The 20705-nt window shown below is 36.7% G+C and overlaps 1 protein-coding gene across 1 annotated transcript in view; it reads right to left on the bottom strand.

The window, feature by feature from the left end:
- LOC123529369 (protection of telomeres protein 1-like) overlaps positions 1-18229 on the bottom strand; it is a 52758-nt gene extending 34529 nt beyond the window's left edge. The window contains exons 1-6 of the mRNA XM_053520788.1: positions 18126-18229; positions 14210-14321; positions 10364-10503; positions 7905-8048; positions 1773-1877; positions 577-650 (exon numbers count right to left, since the gene is read on the bottom strand). Of these exons, the coding sequence (XP_053376763.1) occupies positions 577-650; positions 1773-1877; positions 7905-8048; positions 10364-10503; positions 14210-14321; positions 18126-18146 (596 nt within the window). The 5' untranslated portion in view covers positions 18147-18229. The remainder of the gene's footprint in view (positions 1-576; positions 651-1772; positions 1878-7904; positions 8049-10363; positions 10504-14209; positions 14322-18125) is intronic.
- Positions 18230-20705: the final 2476 nt, after the last annotated feature.

The raw sequence follows: 20705 nt of genomic DNA, 5'->3' as shown, positions 1-20705 counted from the left end.
ACAATCTCCCTACATCAGTTTGTTTGTCTGTTTGTGCTGGGTTAACGCCATTTTTCAACAGTATTTCAGTCATGTAACGGTGGGCAGTTAACCTAACCAATGTTCCTGGATTCTTTACCAGTACAAACATGTTCTCCGCAAGTAACTGCCAACTTCCCCACATGAATCAGAGGTGGAGGACGAATGATTTCAGACACAATGTCCTTTATCAAATCATCACGGAGAACAAACGCCCCGCCCGGGGATCAAATCGTCACGGAGAACAAATGCCCCGCCCGGGGATCGAACTCACGACCCCGCGATCCGTAGGCCAACGCTACATCAGTTTGTACTTACTATATACACTGTGTACCATCCAGTACATTGAACAATCTCCCTACATCAGTTTGTACTTACTATATACACTGTGTACTTTCCCAGACTTTCAACAATCTTCCTACATCAGTTTGTACTTACTATATACACTGTGTACCATCCAGTACATTGAACTATTTCCCTACATCAGTTTGTACTTACTATATACACTGTGTACTTTCCCAGACTTTGAATAATCGCCCTTCATCAGTTTGTACTTACTATATACATTGTGTTCCATCCCAGACTTTCAACAATCTCCCTACATCAGGTTCTATCACAGAGGTCTGTACAACCTGTGTTGCCAAAACATATTATAACTATATATAACAGTGCCAGATAGACAGTGTCAAATTATCACCACAAACAACAACCTCACTGAAGCATATATATAATCCTGACTATCATTATACATATGTACTCGACAAGCAAAATTAATCTGTCATCATCTACAAGTCATGACAGACAAGGTCCAATTATCATTATAATTATTAGTTTACCTGACAGACACAGTTAAGCTGTAGAAGAATACAGTACTGTAAGTACAAGACTGTGAAGCATATGTACCTAACATACCTGACAGACAATTTATTTCATTATTTGGTTGGGTTTAACGTCGCACCGATACAATTATTCGTCATATGGCAACTTTCCAGCTTTTGATGCTGGAGGAAAACACCAGGTGCCCTTCCGAGCATTGTTTCATCACGAGCGGGCACCTGGGTAGAACCACTGGCCAGCTGGATAGTTTCCTCATATGAAGAATTGAACAGTGAGGCTAAAACCCTCATCGATGTGGGGCGAGTGATTTGAAGTCAGCGACCTTAAACACTCTGCAGCAAAGGCACCACCTGACAGACAAGGATAAATTATTATCATACAGTGGTACCCGACAGACAAGGATAAATTATCATACAGTGGTACCTGACAGACAAGGATAAATTATTATCATATAGTGGTACCTGACAGACAAGGATAAATTATTATCATATAGCGGTACCTGACAAACAAGGATAAATTATCATCATACAGTGGTACCTGACAGACAAGGATAAATTATTATCATATAGTGGTACCTGACAAACAAGGATAAATTATTATCATATAGTGGTACCTGATAGACAAGGAGAAATTATTATCATATAGCGGTACCTGACAGACCAGAATAAATTATTATCATATAGCGGTACCTGATAGACCAGAATAAATTATTATCATATAGCAGTACCTGACAGACTAGAATAAATTATTATCATATAGCGGTACCTGATAGACCAGAATAAATTATTATCATATAGCAGTACCTGACAGACTAGAATAAATTATTATCATCTAGTGGTACCTGACAGACCAGAATAAATAATTATCATATAGCAGAACCAGACTGACAAGGTATGAATAGCATAATGGAGACGTACCTGACAGACAAGGTCAAAGAAACCACCAACAGCAACTTCATTGAATGAGCAAAGCTTCTCATGTAGTTCATCTTTGTTACTAGCCCAGTGACGAAGTTCTTTCACCTTCAATAAACAAGAGGACTATGATGGTCCTGAATCGCTCACCTCTTCCCACATGACCCAGTTTTGAGTATGATGTCGTTTTTTCTATTATTTGACATAGTGACCTAGTTTGTGAGCTCATGTGACCCAGTTTTGAACTTGACTTAGATATTATCAAGATAAAAATTCTGACCAATTTTCATGAAGGTTTTTCTATTATCTTACCTATTGACCTAGTTTTCGAAGGTACGTGACTCTGTTTTGAACTTTACCTAGATATCATCAGGGTGAAAATTCAGATCAATTTTCATGAAGATCCATTGAAAAATATGGCCTCTAGAGAGGTCGAAAGACTTTAATAATTTTAGACCTACTGACCTAGTTTTTGACCGCAGTTGACCAAGTTTCAAACTTGACCTAGATATCATCAAGATGAACATTCAGACCATATTTCATACAGATCCCATGAAAAGTATGGCCTCTAGGGATGTCACAAGGTTTTTTTATTATTTGACCTATTGACCTAGTTTTTTATGGCACGTGACCCAGTTTCAAACTTGACCTAGATATCATTAAGGTGAACATTCTGACAAATTTTCATGAAGATCTCATGAAAAATATGGCCTCTAGAGAGGTCACAAGGTTTTTCTATTTTTAGACCTACTGACCTAGTTTTTGACCGTACGTGACCCAGTTTCGAACTTAACCTAGATATCATCAAGGTGAACATTCAGACCGACAGACAGACGGTTCAAAAACTATATGCCTCCCTTCGGGGGCATAAAAAAATATGCATATCATATGCAAAATGCTCACAATATGTCTATGTTAAACAGAGGCATAATTTAAAGAGCACCGCCTTGCAGGTGCAGACACTCATCTGATTTTGTTGTCTCTGTATAAAAGAAGCTTAACCAAGAAATCTGATATCTGCTAAGTCCAAAAGGGGACATAACTCTTGCAAAAAGCAACGTAGAGTTACAGTACTTGCTGTGCAGAGTCAGCTTTTAATGGTGAATAATTGCTCAAAGTTTTAAAGCAATAGCTTTGACCGTTAAGATGAAAAGTTTACCTAAACGCAAAACTTAACCAAGAAATCTGATATTTTCTAAGTCCAAAAGGGGCCATAATTCTTGTGTGTGTGCACGGGTTTAACGTCTTTTTCAACAATTTTTCAGTCATATAAACGACAGTGTCTACTTGTAGCAGTGAGCACAATGCCCAACTTTATAGTGCTGCCTCACTGGAATATCACGCCGTAGACATGTGACATGATACCCCATCCAGTCACATTATACTGACACCGGGCTGACCAGTCCTAGCACTACCCTCTTAATGCTCAGCGCCAAGCTAGGAAGCAACTAGTACCATTTTTTACGTCTTTGGTATGACGCGGCCGGGGATCGAACCCACGACCTCCTGCATAAGAAGCGGATGCTCTACCCCTAGGCTACCGAGGCTGTTCCATAATTCTTGCAAAAAGCAGGATGGAGTTGTTTCTTGCTGTACATAGTCAGCTATTGATGGTGAACAAGTGTTGCAAGTTTTAAAGCAATAGCTTTGATAGTTTAGTAGAAAAGCTGACCTAAACACAAAACTTAACCAGACAACGCCGACGCCGATCAAGTGATGACAATAACTCATCATTTTTTTCTCTCAAAAAATCAGATGAGCTAACCAAACTAGAGCTATCACTAAAGGTGATGAATGTACCCCCCGCATGCACTGACACAGTACATTGCAATTTGATAATTATTTGCATAATTATGTGCACTGTATGTATATAGACTGTATGTATACAGTATAGTAACAAAAAACAAAGTCCCATAACTATGCAGAATATTTATCTAAAAGAATGTAACATGCACCATGCACAACTAGGGTTGGTACTGATCACTTGTGTGAAGTTTCATTAAATTGTGTGTAAGGGTTTGGTAGATTAGGCAAGATTGCATATGCAGACTGTATGTACATAGTATGTTAACAAGAAACAAAGTCCCATAACTCTGCAATTTTTGTCACTGAAAGAACCTAACATGCCCCATGCACAACTACTGTTGTTACTGATCACTTGTGTGAAGTTTCATTAAATTGTGTCAAGGGGATGAGGAGAGATGGTGCTCACAAGATTGTGTCTATGTATATAGTAAAGTAACAAAAAGAACCTAACATGCCCCATGCACAACTACTGTTGGTACTGATCACTTGTGTGAAGTTTCATTAAATTCTGTCAAGGGGATAAGGAGAGATGGTGCGCACAAGATTGCATCTACAGACAGACGGACAGACAGACAGACAGACAACCTGAAACCAGTATACCCCCCCTTACAACTTTGTTGTCGGGGGGTACAATGAAAGTCATAAGTTATAAAACATACCCTGTGAGGTCAACTCATAAGTGAAATTAAAAAGCATTTGGTCCAGTAGGTTTTGAGAAATCTGCTTACATTCAAAACTTTAACCAAATCTTTTAAGTTGAAAAGGGACTAATTTTGACAAAATAAAAGCTAGACATGTGTAACTTGTCTTGTGAGGTAATCTAATTATAGTGAAGACACATATTAAGTTTGAAAGCATTTTTCTGCAGTTTTTGAGAAATCTGCTTACATGCAAAACTTTTAACACCAACACCCAAGCTAAAAATTTCATTATGGAAATGTTAACAAAAATTGCCTGTCTCAGCAAAATTTTCAAAGTCATGCAAAGGCCATAATTTGAAATAATTTCAACTAATTTTGTTACATTTGTATGTAAATATATTTGCTGAGAAGGATGTGTTGCACAAGTTTCCACCCAATGACTGAATGTAAGGTAGGCATTATTAAGATATTACTGTGCTGTGGCTTGATAGCTGCACACAGAACTTTATCTGAATTTTTATCTAAGTCAAAATGGGCCATTAGTTACATTTAAGTCAACCAAGAGTTATCTTACTTGGTTATTTCAGTAGTCTTATGACGAGTTTCAATCTGATACAAACAGCTCCATGTTACTGAGATACAGGTTGATAGCTGCATGCAAAACTTCAATCATAATAAATAAAGGGCCATAACTAACATTAAGCAACCAAGAGTGATCTATTTTGTTTATTTCAGTAGATCTGGTGACTAGGAAGCATTCAATCCTATGTATATATTTGTTACTGAGATACAGCCTAATAATCAGCTGCACACAAAACATGAACTAAACTTTCCAAGTAGTAAAAGAGTTATAATTTACCCTAAACAGAATCAAGAGTTATCTAACTTGGTTATTTAAATAGCTTTGATGCATTGTGTGAAGTTTCAAACCAATACATACATTGTTTATTGAGATAGAATGCTAAACAAGGTGTGTCACTGACAACGCCACCAACTCTAGTGTGCAGAATAGGTCTCATTATTCTTCAAATAGTCATGCTAAAAAGCATCAATTTATTATCATTTTCTTTTTCTACAAAATCTAAAAGTAACCAAGATACTATGACCACAAATAATGGAAAATTCTCAGACAATACAGTCGAGCCCCGATTATTCAACAACCTATTATTCGTAAACCCGGTGTTATTCGAAGGAAACTTATGGTCCCGAATTGCTCTCTATATAATGCTATGTTAAATTACATGGATTACCCGAAATCAATTTTTCGAAAACATGCCATTATTCGAAGTCTTTTTTGAGCACCGTGGATTGTGTTTGTAAAGAATTTCACACCTATTATTCGAAGTTCACTCCAATCAATTTACAAGTTGCTGACACGCTCAATGTGTGAAAAACGAAAAGCGGTTTGTTCGTAATATTCGCCAAATTGTGATAATTACACTTACGGTATTCAGCTTGTTTGTGAAAACGGCTTTGAAAATTGGTGAATTTTGTTAAAAGTGTTCACATTCATTTCCAAACTTTATTACGATTATGCAAACCTGCAAACAATAAACTTGGCCACTTCTATATAAAGAAGGAGTGTTTTTAGAAGTTGTCATATCAAAAATGACTTCTACAACGTTAGCACAACAAATTCTGGCAGAGCAATCTGGCGAAGGACCCGGTAACGGGGGATACCCAGATCGGCCAATGTTTTTCTTTCTGTCCGAGCTGAGCAATCTGGTGAATGACCCGGCAACGTCGGGGGATAGCCAGATCAGTGACGGGCAGAAAGGGTTTGAAAAGAAAAAAGGAGAGCAAATCTATTGAAGAAAAATACGCAGCGATATTAGAATGTGAGAAGGGTACTCGATCAAAAACGGAGATAGCGTGACAGTTTAATATTCCAGCAAGCACTCTTTCAACGTGGAGTAAAAATAAAGACTCAATTAAAGATGGCTATCAAAAATTTGGACCGAAACGAAAATCTATGAAAGTTGGGGCTTATGATGAATTGGAGGAAGTTCTAACGACCTGGTTCAAAGCCACTCGCTCAAACAACATCCCTATTTCAGGACCGATGCTTTAAGCTAAAGCAAATGAATTGGCACAAAAAATGTCTATTGAAGGATTTCAGGCTTCAAATGGCTGGTTAGATAGATTTAAGGATAGGCATGGCATTTCCTTTAAAAAAAGTCTGTGGTGAATCAAATTCTGTAAACTCTACGTCTGATGACATGACCGCATGGCAGAGTAAGCTCAAAATTATTTTGGAAAATTACAAACCCGATGATATCTTCAATGCAGATGAAACTGGTCTCTTTTACCAGCTTACCCCAGACAAAACGCTAGAATTTAAAGACGTTCAGTGCCATGGTGGTAAAAGAAGTAAGGAAAGACTCACGGTGCTTGTCTACAGCAATATGTCCGGTGGAGAAAAATTACCTCTTTTAGTCTTGGGCAAATCTCAGAAACCACGTTGCTTTAAAAATGTCAAATCCTTGCCACCTGAATACAAGGCAAACAAGAAAGCAGGGATGACAGGAGACATGTTTGAGTCATGGCTTAGAAAACTTGATAGAAAAATGACACGAAAGGGCAGAAAAATTGCTATGATAATTGACAACTGATAATTAAACAGTGACTGCAAAATACAATAAACGAGAGAGATGACAACGATAACAGAGTTACCGACATGTTCGTAAATGTTTTATATCATTGTGTACTTCCTGTGTAATTATCTGTACATGTATTTTAAAATAATGTGTTTATTATGTGGATTTATGAAGATTTGTTTGTAAATAAAACTGATAAAAAATATATTTTTCTTATTTGTCTCAATGTTCTCGTGAATATAGTAATAAAAAGGGTTTATCAAGTAAAGTTATAGTCAGATCGGGGAGATCTGTCTAAGTCTGGAGTAAGTTGCAACATTTGGAATGAAACAAAGACCGGTCGGAGCTAGCAGTTGGATTATTCGAACCTATGCATTATTCGAAATAAGATTTTGGTCTCTTGTACTTCGAATAATTGAGGTTTGACTGTACCTCAAATATTGTTACTATTCTAACATCTTAATTTCTATTTTTTAATAAAATGATGACATTTACTTTTTACTTTGTTTTTTTCCTTTCTTTTTCATACATGAGCGTGTCTGTCAAATGAATAAATGGGATGCACACAATTTTTTTTTATTTTTGCACGTGTTAAAATGATTCATAAAATTGTAAATACATGTATATTGTTGCTGTGGTTGTTAACTGAAGACCATACTGGCATTAACTATGCATTTCATCTTTAATGCGATGTACACTTTGTAAGTCACCTTCACTTAACAAAGATTTGAGCTGCACCATGAGAAAACCAACATAGTGCGTTTGCAACCAGCATGGATCCAGACCAGCCTGCGCATCCACGCAGTCTGGTCAGGATCCATGCTGTTCGCTAACAGTTTCTCTAACTGCAATAGGCTTTGAAAGCGAGCAGCATGGATCCTGACCAGACTGCGCAGAGGCACAGGCTGGTCTGGATGCATGCTGGTCGCAAATGCACTATGTTGGTTTTCTCATGGTGCGGCTCAATTATTACTGAAGCCCTCTTCCTTATAATCCCTCTTACTTTACATAATCTCCTTTGATCATTTTTTTCCCCTCATAAAACCTGATGAAAAGTTGCCTTGCAATAATGTCATTTGTTTGTAACATACCTTTTCTCTGTCTGTATCTGTGATACTGTAAGATGATGAAGAAGAATTCACAGGTTCCACTGGGTCCCCAACATCCCCAGAGAACAGTAACCATGAAAAACCTGGGCTGTTTTGACCTTGTAGTGAACCTGCAAACTCGCTAATCTGAAACAGAAATGAAGTAGGAGCTGTCACGTAACGGTAAGTATACATGTTATCATGTTGACGTGATAATCTTGGCGTCATGTTTACGTGGCGCGTTTTATTGTATAATTATGAATGACATCCTTGACGTCACTTGTTTATGTGAAGTGTACTTCTGGCAGTAAAACAACAGAAGTAAACTGTAAGAAGGTTAGCCCTATTCCCAAATGCGGTTGCCCAGATACCAGCTTACCAAATTTGGTTATTTGTATCAAAATATTAACTAATAATTTATGTAATATTTCCGCGCAGAGTTCTGGACCTTGCGTCAAGATGATGTGGCAATCTGACCAAAACTTGCAGGGTGGCTTTTCCCTACAGCAGTTAACATTTCTATAATGCTTCTTTTAAAATGCTCCACACTATGTCATAGATATGGTTTTGCACAGACAGGATGGACATGGACACTTGTTCATTTCAAGTTTATGGGGTATTTCTTTTGTTATTTTCTTCTGCTAGCATATGGGCTACTAACCCTTAAACCCTTTGATCACGGAATGACCTATTGTTTTCTTTTGTTCTCTGTACTGTTAGATAGCTCCTAAACCCTGATTGTTTGCTACTATATCTTCCCGCATTCGGCAGGGGATAAAAAGGGGGCATAATTCAGGAAATATTTGAGCCAGAGTTATGGCACTTGTGTAATGTGATGTCGGTAATGATACATGGCAACTATTTTAAGTCAAATCCATTTAGAAACAGTAGCGATAGATTGAAAGTGCATCACAACATTAACCTGAAATTCTATGTAAAAGGGGGTATAATTCATGAATAACTGGAGCCAGAGTTATGGACCTTGTGTCATATGAAGTGGGTGATGATGTGAAACAGGTATATAAAGTATGAATCAAATCCATTCTGCTTCATTATTAATCTGAAAATGTAGGTAAAAAGAAGGCATTATTGATGAAAATATTGGTGCCAGAGTTATGGTCCTTGTGTGAAGGAATGAAGGTGATAATGTGGAACAACTATCTTAAGTTTGAATAAAATCCATCTAGTTATAAACTTAAATTGTGTCCATTGGACACGAATGCCACCACATACTGTGCCATCCTCTAAATAGCAAAGTTTTTAGTACAGACCATCCTCACATGAAAGATGTTCAACTAAAGGTTGCATTCAGGTAAGGCTGTGCATCTGAGCAACTTTGAATCAATTTCCTTGAAAAAGTGTACGTGAAGTTGTATCCCTACGGCCTACTTTGTGAAATTAAGAAAGGCCCATAAGAAATACTAGCCACGGAAAAAAGTCCATTATTAATGGTCATCTCCATATGAAGGTCCTTCATCTGCAAAACTTTCGAACATATGCTTTCAATAGTGTTTGAGGAGTTGGATATAAAATATTTTTCTTCATATTCTCTATAGCAAAACTACCAACGGGTAAAAATAATCACAGCAAAAGTTCCTTCCTTTATGGTCATCTGCACATGAAGCATGTGCGAGTCTGAAGCAAATCAGGCAAATAATGTGGAAGGAGTTGGGCACACAAGATTTCAGGACGAACAGACGAACGTACATATGGACAGCAGTAACATTATATGCCTCCACATAAATGTGGCAGCATAAAAAGATGAAAGTGCATGAAGATTTTAACCCAATATTCAGAAAATGGGGGATAATTCCTGAAATACTGGTATGACAGTTATGGCTCTTATGTCATGATGTGGATAATGATGAGGAATAACTATTTTTAGTCTGAATCACCTCATCAAGAAAAAAAACAGAGATACAGTGAGTGCTTTACTTCAATAAAGGTGCCGACACTGGGGCGAGTAGGATATACTTCCAACAGTAAAGCTAAAATTCTGATTTTTGGTTGCGGGTTTATCCCGCTACCAAAGTTAAGTGTATTTCTGACAATCATGTAGCATCTTTATTTGATTCCAAATCACATCCAAAAGAAATTTGTTCATGTGCTACACAAAATAGTCCCATTCATGAACAATGCAGATGAATTATCAAGCAGTTCTTATTCATCCTCTATCCATTCACACTGGCCATTTAGATTATATAAGATCTGTTAATGATTAGGTATTCCAGCCCATGGTTACATCACTGACTTCCAGCTGTTCATGTAAGGTCAGGCAGTGTTTATCTTAGATATGAGGCACATTAGTATTTGTTTCTTATACATGTATATTTATAGATTGGCATTTAAAATGAAAATAACTCGAGCAAAACCCGCAACCATCAGACATCTCAAGGCTTTGATTATATCTCTGGGTGTAAACAATGTAAAAACATTTACTTTATAAAGAATTGAACTCGTACCGACAATCTGTGAAATCTGATGATCTGTCCAAGCTTGACAAGTGGTAGTTTACTCATTTCCTTGGCAAATAACAAACATTTCAGTTTATCCATAGGATCCATGTAGGAAGGGTCAACTAGACTAACCATTGCGCAGTAGTCTGAAATAGGTAAACAGTTGTAACCAATTAACACTATTGTCGGTGGTCTGAAACAGAGGACCTATATATAATACCACTGCCTCATAATCTATATTTAATACCACAGCCTCTTGATTTGTTCATATATACCACTGCCCCTTGATTTGTTCATTCCACTACCCCTTAATTTATACATACCTCTGCCCCTTGATTTAATCGTATCACTGCCCCCTGATCTATACATACCACTGCCCCTTGATCTATACATACCATTTCCCCTTGATCTATACATACCATTGCCCCTTGATCTATACATACCATTTCCCCTTGATCTATACATACCACTGCTCCTTGATCTATACGTACCACTTCCCCTTGATCTATACATACCACTGCTCCTTGATCAATACACACCACTTCCCCTTGATCTATACATACCACTGCCTCTTGATTTATACATACCACTGCTCCTTGATCTATACATATACTATTAGTTACACTGCTTGTTGGTGACAGGATACGGGATATAGGTTGTTGAGGATATCCATATTTTCGAGACAGCGTATATCCCGTATCCTGTCACCAACAAGCAGTGTAACGATTTTATCTTGCCAACTATCCTTGACTTACATGCTATAATCAACACATTTTGTAAATTAACAAAGCTACTTACTGTGCAGACTGGAATCCTACAATCATTTGTTTGGTCATCACGTTTTGTTTATAGTTGATTTACACCAGTCATAAAATGCACAATGACCTGTGTTTTTTTGTTAAATCACAAAACACAAAAGCTCATTTACACAGGTAATGAACTGGTTTAGATCGGAAACACTAAAAACTTCTGTTCCATCCCTTCGAAAGTTACTGGATTCAACGATGCCATAAATGTCTTGATACTTCGGCTTTCATCACGTTTCCTGTTAAATCATTTATCTTGCACGTAGATTAAATGACCCCACAACAAACAGCTGAGTAACAAATATGTCAATTCTTTTATTTCACGATGATTTAACTGTTTAACTTCCAAAACAAGATTTCAACTTCCGTGTATCCCATACAGAAAATTTCCGCTTTTACGGCTAACGTTTGTCAAACTTCACGAGCCTCAACTTTAGTAGAATGAAATCGGCAAGAAAACACTAAATTTACTCTCGGAAACGATACTATCGCTGGAGCTAATAAATTTTCTGACTTGATTCAATTACGCCAGCAGTGTGGCAGCCATTTTGTTTTAATCAAAAATCATATCTGAAATATACTAGCAGGATATGGAATATATCCTGTCTCCACGTGACGTCTATTGACCAATAGAAATGCAAGAAACTTGTAGGAGGCAAGATAAATATCAATATCCCTTGATTTATACATATCACCACCCCTTGATCTATACATACCACTGCCTCTTGATTTATACATACCACTGCCCCCTGATCTATATATATATACATATAAATATCAATTGATTTATACATATCACTGCCCCTTGATCTATACTTACAACTGCCTCTTGATTTATACATACCAATGCCCCGTGATCTATACATATCAATATCCCTTGATTTATACACATCACCGCCCCTTGACCTAAACATACCACAGCCCTTGACCTATACATACCACTGCCCCTTGATCTATACATATACATATCACTGCCCCTTGATTTATACATACAACTGCCCCTTGATTTATACATATCACTGCATCCTGATCTGTACATACCACTGCCTCTTGATTTATACATACCACTGCCCCTTGATCTATAAATATACATATCAATATCCATTGATTTATATATATCACCGCCCCTTGATCTATACATACCACTACCTTTTGATTTATACATACCACTGCCCCTTGATCCATACATATCAATATCCCTTGATTTATACATATCACCGCCCCTTGATCTATACATACCATTGCCCCTTGACCTATACACACCACTGCCTCTTGATCTATACATATACATGTCACTGCCCCTTGATTTATACATACCATTGCCCCTTGATCTATACATATACATACCACTGCCTCTTGATATATACATATCACTGCCCCTTGATGTATACATACCATTGCCCCTTGATATATACATATACATATCACTGCCCCTTGATTTATACATACCACTGCCCCATTATATAATACTTATATATATATATATATATATGATTTAATACATTATATGATTTATACATATCACTGCCTCTTGATTATATACATGCTGATATAACATCATGCCCCTTGATTTATACATACCATTGTCCCTTGATATATACATATACATATCACTGCCCCTTGATTTATACACACGATTGCCCCTAGATATATACATAAACATATCACTACCCCTTGATTTATACATACCACTGCCTCTGATATATACATATCTTTGCCCCTTGATTTATACATATCACTGCCCCTTGATTTATAAATACCACTGCCTCTTCATATATACATATCACTGCCCCTTGATTTATACATACCATTGCCCCTTGATATATACATATACATATTACTGCCCCTTGATTTATACATACCACTGCCCCTTGATTTATACATACCACTGCCTCTTGATATATACATATCACTGCCCCTTGATTTATACATATCACTGCCCCTTGATTTATACATACCATTGCCCCTTGATCTATACTTATCACTGCCCCTTGATTTATACATACCACTGCTTCTTGATATATACATATCACTGCCCCTTGATTTATACATACCATTGCCCCTTGATTTATACATATACATATCACTGCCCAAGGCTGCCAATAAGTTTTTGTTGAACAGGCTGAAATAGAAAAGTAGGCGGCCAGCTAATGGGGTTGTGGGGTGGGGGCCATGCTTCCCCAGAAAATTTTGTAATTCAGCACTTCATTTCCTGCATTCTGGGGCATTTTGGGAGCATTTATGAACATCTTTTCCACTGCATTAATCACTCATGATTTCAAAATTCTTGGAAATTATCACGGATGTCCCGTCACGCTTCATCATTCCAAAGTTTTTGCTACAAAATGTAACTTTGACACTACAATAACTGATGTATATTTTTATGCAATATTAATTCAGTCCGTGAAACATAATTTTCATTTCTTTGACGCTAGCTTGGATTTCGTCAATTATGACGTATGTATATCATCATTTGTATTACAAGGCGGAGCTTAAGTAATTTTGCCGTTAAAATACGCTCGCAATTAAGACTGAACATCGACCGTGATGACATGCTGTGTATTATGAAGGGAAACGGCCGCGGGTAATATCCATTTTCAGGCTGGATTGAAGAGTCCTTTATACAAATTATATTTTCATGACAGAATCGTCAAAAAAAAAGAAACGCTATGGTCGGCAGGTTTAATTTTTAAGGCCAGATTATATTTTTTTGCGAATTTGAACTGGCCCACATGCGATTTGAACCGTCCATTTCGGCCGGCAGCCAGTTCTTATTGACAACCCTGACTGCCTCTTGATTTATACATACCACTGTCTCTTGATATATACATATCACTGCCCCTTGATTTATGCATACCATTGCCCCTTGATATATACATATCACTGCCCCTTGATTTATATATACCACTGCCTCTTGATATATACATATCATTGCCCCTTGATTTATACATACCATTGCTCCTTGATATATACATACTGCCCCTTGATTTATACATACCACTGCCTCTTGATATATACATATCACTGCCCCTTGACCTATACATACCACTGCCCCTCGATTTGTACGGCTGTTTGAAGAATTTGACCACTCCATATACATCAACCTTCGTATGAACTTTCACACTGCTCAATGGAACATATCTGTTTGAAGAGTTTTCCTGAAGAAAACATTATATCACTAAACATGGTCAGTACCTATCTACCCCCCACTCCCCACCCCCCTCTACCTCCACACGCTAAAATGGTTAAAAGTGCTGCAAAAAGTTTTTTCTAGTTTTAGCTCTAACAGCCCCTGAACAGAGCTTAGTGTCCCAAATGGAAAAAAAAATGTTAAAGGCTTATAACAATACTACAGACCAAGTTTGATGTAGATGCATCAAGCTGTTCATGGGAAGAAGTTGTATAAAGGTTTTTTTTCTATTTTTAGCAGGGCCTAAAACAGGTCAAGTGGAACCATTCAAATAAATTGAGAGAGGACATTCTACAGACAAAGTCTAATGTCATTCTAACCAGTAATTTCATAGAAGGAGATCTTTATTAAAATTACTGACGATAACATTGGATGCTGGATCATCCACTCGTATATAATAGCTCATCCTGGACTTTCAGTTCAGGCGAGCTAAAAATAAACTTCCTTTTGAAGTGTTATCTAAACAAGAAGGAAATAAAAGCATCTTTCTATCTGATTTCATAATTGCATATAAAATATATTATAAAAATAATATTTACATAATAATTATTTAAGAAATAATATATCTCATCCAGTGATTTGTCGTTGAATGAAATCATTGTTTGGACTTCAGATGCGAAGGAATTATATCACGAGGGTGCAGCCCGAGTGGTATAATAATACGCATCTGAACGAAAAGAAATTTTTTTATTCAAGAGCAAATCATTAAATGAGATATATTATTTTGATTTTAACACGTTATCAAAGATTTTTAAGTATAATCTTGATGACGTCCATCACATATTTGCCTGATTTTTGTTGTTTTCTTTTCCAACGGGCCACTATGCCGTTTGACGCTAAGACGCAATAATTGTAACTAATTGCAACATGTCGAGCCCGCCAGCTGTCAAAAGGACTGGGAGTATCACATGACACTCCTTGTCTCATTGAGGCAAACATTTATGCCAAATAAAAAAGAGATTGCAAAAAGTTACAATATAAGTTATTTAAAGTAACAACAAAGGGACATAAATCTTAAAAAAAAAAAAATTCTAAGTCCACACAAAAATCCTCACCAGTAGAGATAGGTCAAAATACACCTGAAAATTGGATGTAACATGCATGTTGTACTACAGAAAAGTGGTCTTGATTTTTCCCTACGACAAGTAATAAAAAAGTTACGAATATAAGCTATTTATAGTAACAACAAAGGGAAGTAATCCTAGGATCTTGCGCATGACACTCCGTCTCATGATGATGAACAACTGTGCCAAGTTACATCAAAATCCCTCTATGCATCAAAAAGAAATGCTCCAGACAAAGTCATTCTTGTATCTGACATTTGGCCTCTAAGTGTGACCTTGACCTTAAACCTAGGGACTCCGTCTCATGGTGGTGAACATTTGTGCCAAGTTACATCAAAATTCCTCCATGCATGAAGAAGAAATGCTCTGGACAAAGTTGTCATTCTTGTATCCTTTGACCTCTAAGTGTGACCTTGATCTTAGACCTAGTGACCTGGTTCTTGAGCATGACACTCCGTCTCAAGATGGTGAACAATTGTGCCAAGTTACATCAAAATCCCTCCATGTATGAAGAAGAAATGCTCCGGACAGTCATTTTTGAATTTAACCTTTGACCTGTAAGTGTGACCTTGACCTTTGAGATAGGAACCTGGGGTTTGCACAAGACACTCCGTCTCACTGAGGTTAACATTCATGCCAAATATAAACAAGATTGCTCCATGCATGTCAAAGTTATGGTCCGGACAAACAAATCCGGACAGACGCACGCACATACACCGAACAGCCATTTGGACAACTATGTCTTCGCTCCCGCAAGTGGGCTCGACAAAAATTGTGAATTGTTGTAAAAAAACACACAACTTTCAGCCTTCTTTGTTGAATAGGAAAATCAATCAGGTTGTGTTAGAAGAACTGTATTGGCATTTTACATTACAAAACTTTTATTCAAGAAATAATATATCTCATTTAGTGATTTGTCGCTGAATAAATCATTGTTTGGAGTTCAGATGCGAAGGATTATATCATAAGGGCGCAGCCCGATTGATATAGAGCTAATAATACGCATCTGAACGACAAACAATGATTTATTCAAGAGCAAATCACTAAATGAGATACATTATTTCAATTCTAACCCGTTACCGAGGATTTTAAAGTACATCCTTGACGACATTCATTAAATATTTGCCCGTTTTCAATTGGTTTCTTTTCCAGCGTGCCGCTATGCCGTTTTGACTTTTTCCCGTATACATTTAGCTTCAAACTGAGACCGACCCCAAGTCTCTAGCCCTTCCCATTCATGAAATATCTATCAGGAAACGAGTGCCTTCCTGCTGAAAGCCCCTGGTAGATAAAAATGCGGCACAAAGAATCGGTACGTAAACATAGACTAAAGTATGGTTGTCCGCCGAGTACTATTCGTTTTCAATAAAAAATACTAAATAGTACAAATAAATACATAAACTTGGGCCACTCACAGTCGTCAGTAGCATCTCAAACACGCGATATTGGCGTTTCAAATTTTCCTTGGTCTTTCAATTGAATGCTACGCCATTGAACAGAATTCATTAGGTATTTTTAAACGCAATTTCTGATTGGCCAATAGCAACACACCTCAGACAGAATCACAACGTTTCGCACAAAATTACTCGGATATTATCATATTGGTTTCAATGTCGGAGAATACAATGGAAAGACCAACGGAAAAATAAAAAAGTAAATATCGCGTGTAGAAGATGCTACTGACGGTGGTGAGTGGCCATAATTTACATATTTAGTAATACTTGTTATTAATGGCAAATGAATTTGACTCTTGCTAGGCTGACAAACATCTTTTAGCCCGTGATTTCGTACCGTTTCGTTGTGCCACATTTCTATCTACCTGGAACTTGCAGAAGAAAGGCACTTGTTTCCTGATAGATATTTCATGAACGGGGAGGGCTAGAGACTTGGGGTCGGTCTCATTTTGTAGCTAAATGTACACGTGAAATAGTGATTCATAACTTTATCATGACATCACAGAACATTAGGGGTTCTAGCTGACCAATCAGAGAGCTGCATTTTAGAGTACCTGCCAGTTTCCACTTGGGTATAACGAGGTATTTTTACAATGAACATATAGTGACTTAAGAAATAAATATCACACAATTTAAGAAATCAAATCAAGATTTTTCACTGCACATGCTCCAAATGATGCTACAAACAACAAAACATTGAAGTTTCATTGAAATATTATTTCGATTTGATACCTTTATTTTAGTTAAAACTTCGAGATTTTATACAGGGAGTCTATGATAAAGTCCGAGTAAAATGTAATCAATACCCAAGTGAAATAAGTATCATTCCACAATGTTTTGGACATGTTAAAGTTATGAATAGGTAGTTTGTTTAATTGTCAAGAGAATTTATTTCACAACGGCCCGGGAAGTGAACTCATAGCTCGCAGGCTCGATTCTCGAGATTCTGGCCTTCAGTAGACATATGTATCTTTTGAAAGGGGCTCATATTTCACTACATATTTTTCATTTTGAACTCATTTAGGATGAAAACAAGGTCATATTTTTGTCCCAGGTCCGATACTGGTGCCTGTGCCCTCAGGCTCAAGTTGAGGTTCGGCTGCCGCTACTTTTTCCAGTTTTTCTACTGAATATAACTTGCCTAACAATTTTCAGACACTTCAAATAATGTTTTTCAGACATACGCACATACTCTCAAAAGCAATTCTGACGACTGTCGGGCTAGTATACCGTGAACTCAAACAAAAATCTTACCGTTTTCCTAACCGTAGTCATTTCTGCGTTGTAAAACAGCAAATGGCGTAAATGCGTCTAAGGGAAGTAACTTTACTATCCTCGATAATGTAGAACCAGCCATTGATTGCTTCCGTTGATTCTAACTATACAAAGTTATGTTATTTATAAGCAAATGTTTAAACATTTATTTTTATTAAATTTATTTGCATATTCCTTAACATTAATCTCCTCATTATTACTGCAGCTTTTTATACATTAATTGTGTTAATATATACTATATGTTATTCTGTAGTCGGTTCAAAAGCTCACATGAGCTTATGTATTGTACTTGTTTGCTATCTTGAAGACTTGAAATAAATCTTATCTTATCTTAGCAGTTCTCTGTAAGAACATTCATGTCCGGCAAAAGCTGTGCATTGTGCTTGTAATGTTATATGACTACCAACAAAAATAAAAATTGATTTTATTCAATTTGAAACTTTCAGGAATTTTTATCTTTGCACATATTAAGGAACCAGTTGGGTAACCATGGTTACCATACCAACATACATTAATATTTTAGTTAAAAACTTGACAAAAACAGCTTTAAATTTTAATTTCCAACAAATGCACAATTTGCATAGAAGCTATTTGAAAACTGGCTACATAGTATCTTTCCTGTGGTATGGCAACTGGATTCCTAGCCTGCATGTATTCTATGTGTTGGGTAGAAATACATACAGCATGTCCTCTAGATTTTTTCTAGGCTGCATTAGTAGGCATCCTGTAATCAATTGTAATGAATTAATTTGTGTTATCATATTAATTAAGATAACAATGTCAACCTACAAGAGATAAACAAATACTAGACCTTAATAGGTACTGTATGAATTACTGAATTTCACTATGTAAAGTGGAAATGTGACATTAATTAAGTTAAAACATAAATAGAAGATGTAAGTTATAACAATTAAGTGTCATTTTAACATAACTGACACCGAGACTACCTTTATACATGTTTAATAAATATTTATAGACATAGTCATAACAGAACAGGATTTTGGAATATTATTAATGTTAAAACTTTATTAGTATGATGATTGAGATGATCAATGACATTTTATTTAAATAAAGCACGTCATAAGCATGTTGGAAGAGGATTTTCTAACATTTCTCATTACTTTCTGTGTACCAAATCTTGTAATCCAAAACTTCCATTTTTGTCAATATCTTTGAAACATACGAGGGTTGTTCAATAAACAAGTATAGACTGTTTCCAGAACTTCAAAACTAGCCAATATAGTCTTCTTTAATTTGTATCATTTGAAAAATAAAGTATCTGCTACTGATGTGCCAACCTTGCATTATATTTGTTCCAATAAAGGGTAAATAATCCTCCCCACGTCAGTGACGTCTGCATGACATCAACCTTTCTTAGTCAGTTAAATTATTTTTAGCTCTATAACAAGAACTTTCACTGCAAATGACTTACACGCCCAAAACAAGTTTGATCAAAATTGATACAAAATAATGTGAAAACTCTTGTTATTTTTGTCAGACTACTTTGTACCTTGAAGCTAAAAGATGCAATAACGAATTTTTAGCTCAAAGTGAGCATGACTTTCACTATCGAAACTGATAGGATTTATCTGTTTTGGTCAAACCTTCCTGTCAAGTTTGAGGTTCTTCAGCCAAAGCATTTATCAGAAATCGATTTGAAGCTGAGACAAGATCACCACGATCATCTGTCGTTGACCTAACCAGCCTTATTAACTGAGTTTCCTGAGCTGAAGCATTCTTGAGTTATCGATCTGAAACAAATTTTCACCACAAGGGCACTGCGACCTTGAATTACTACATGTCTACAATATTTTTCCATTACAGCTTCTTTTTGTTGTGGTGCATGCCAGGCTCTTTGGCTGTGTTTGGATTGCACTGTAGGGTCTACTTCCAGGAAACCTTAGTAATCCTTACCTTTTATCTTTTCTAGCATCAATACAGGTCAACTGCCAGTCACAGCCATCCTGCCTTTAGTTGGAAGTTTGTAGTTCCCGAGTTGAAGTGTTTACACTTCAAAAAACTTTAAAAAAAGTTACTGTGGCTCAGTGGTTTCGCAAGAAATATCACTTAAGGACATGGACATTGAACAAAAACAAAACATAACATCATACCCCTCCAGCTTTGACGGGGGCTAATTATTATAATTTCTATGTAGATCTACCTTTTAAAAATGATGGTTGAAAAGTAACATCTATCCCCCACACTTTAAAAAAGACAATTTTGATAAAATCGAGTTAAAATCATAACTAGTAACTTGCCTTTATCAGTCACTCAGTCAGCATGGCAGAGATTGACAGGTAATAAATATATATCGAACCCATGAACTTTCACAATTAATAACTTAAAAGAGTATCAATGTATTACACAAGGATGTCATCATTTCCACTGGCATTTATTTGCTGCTTTGCTGCTGTTCAGTTTGGTTTCAGCAAGAAATCTCGAATTAGTTAACTTTTTATGATCAAGTCAGTTGCTTGCTGAAGTATTGGGATGGCAGTAGCTGACTCTGTTGCATCAGCTTATGGCATCATGCATATTTTGACAGATGACGAGTAAGAA

The sequence above is a fragment of the Mercenaria mercenaria genome, chromosome 13, assembly GCF_021730395.1.
Source record: "Mercenaria mercenaria strain notata chromosome 13, MADL_Memer_1, whole genome shotgun sequence".
Classification (NCBI taxonomy): domain Eukaryota; kingdom Metazoa; phylum Mollusca; class Bivalvia; order Venerida; family Veneridae; genus Mercenaria; species Mercenaria mercenaria.
This window is presented reverse-complemented; position numbering and strand designations above follow the sequence as displayed.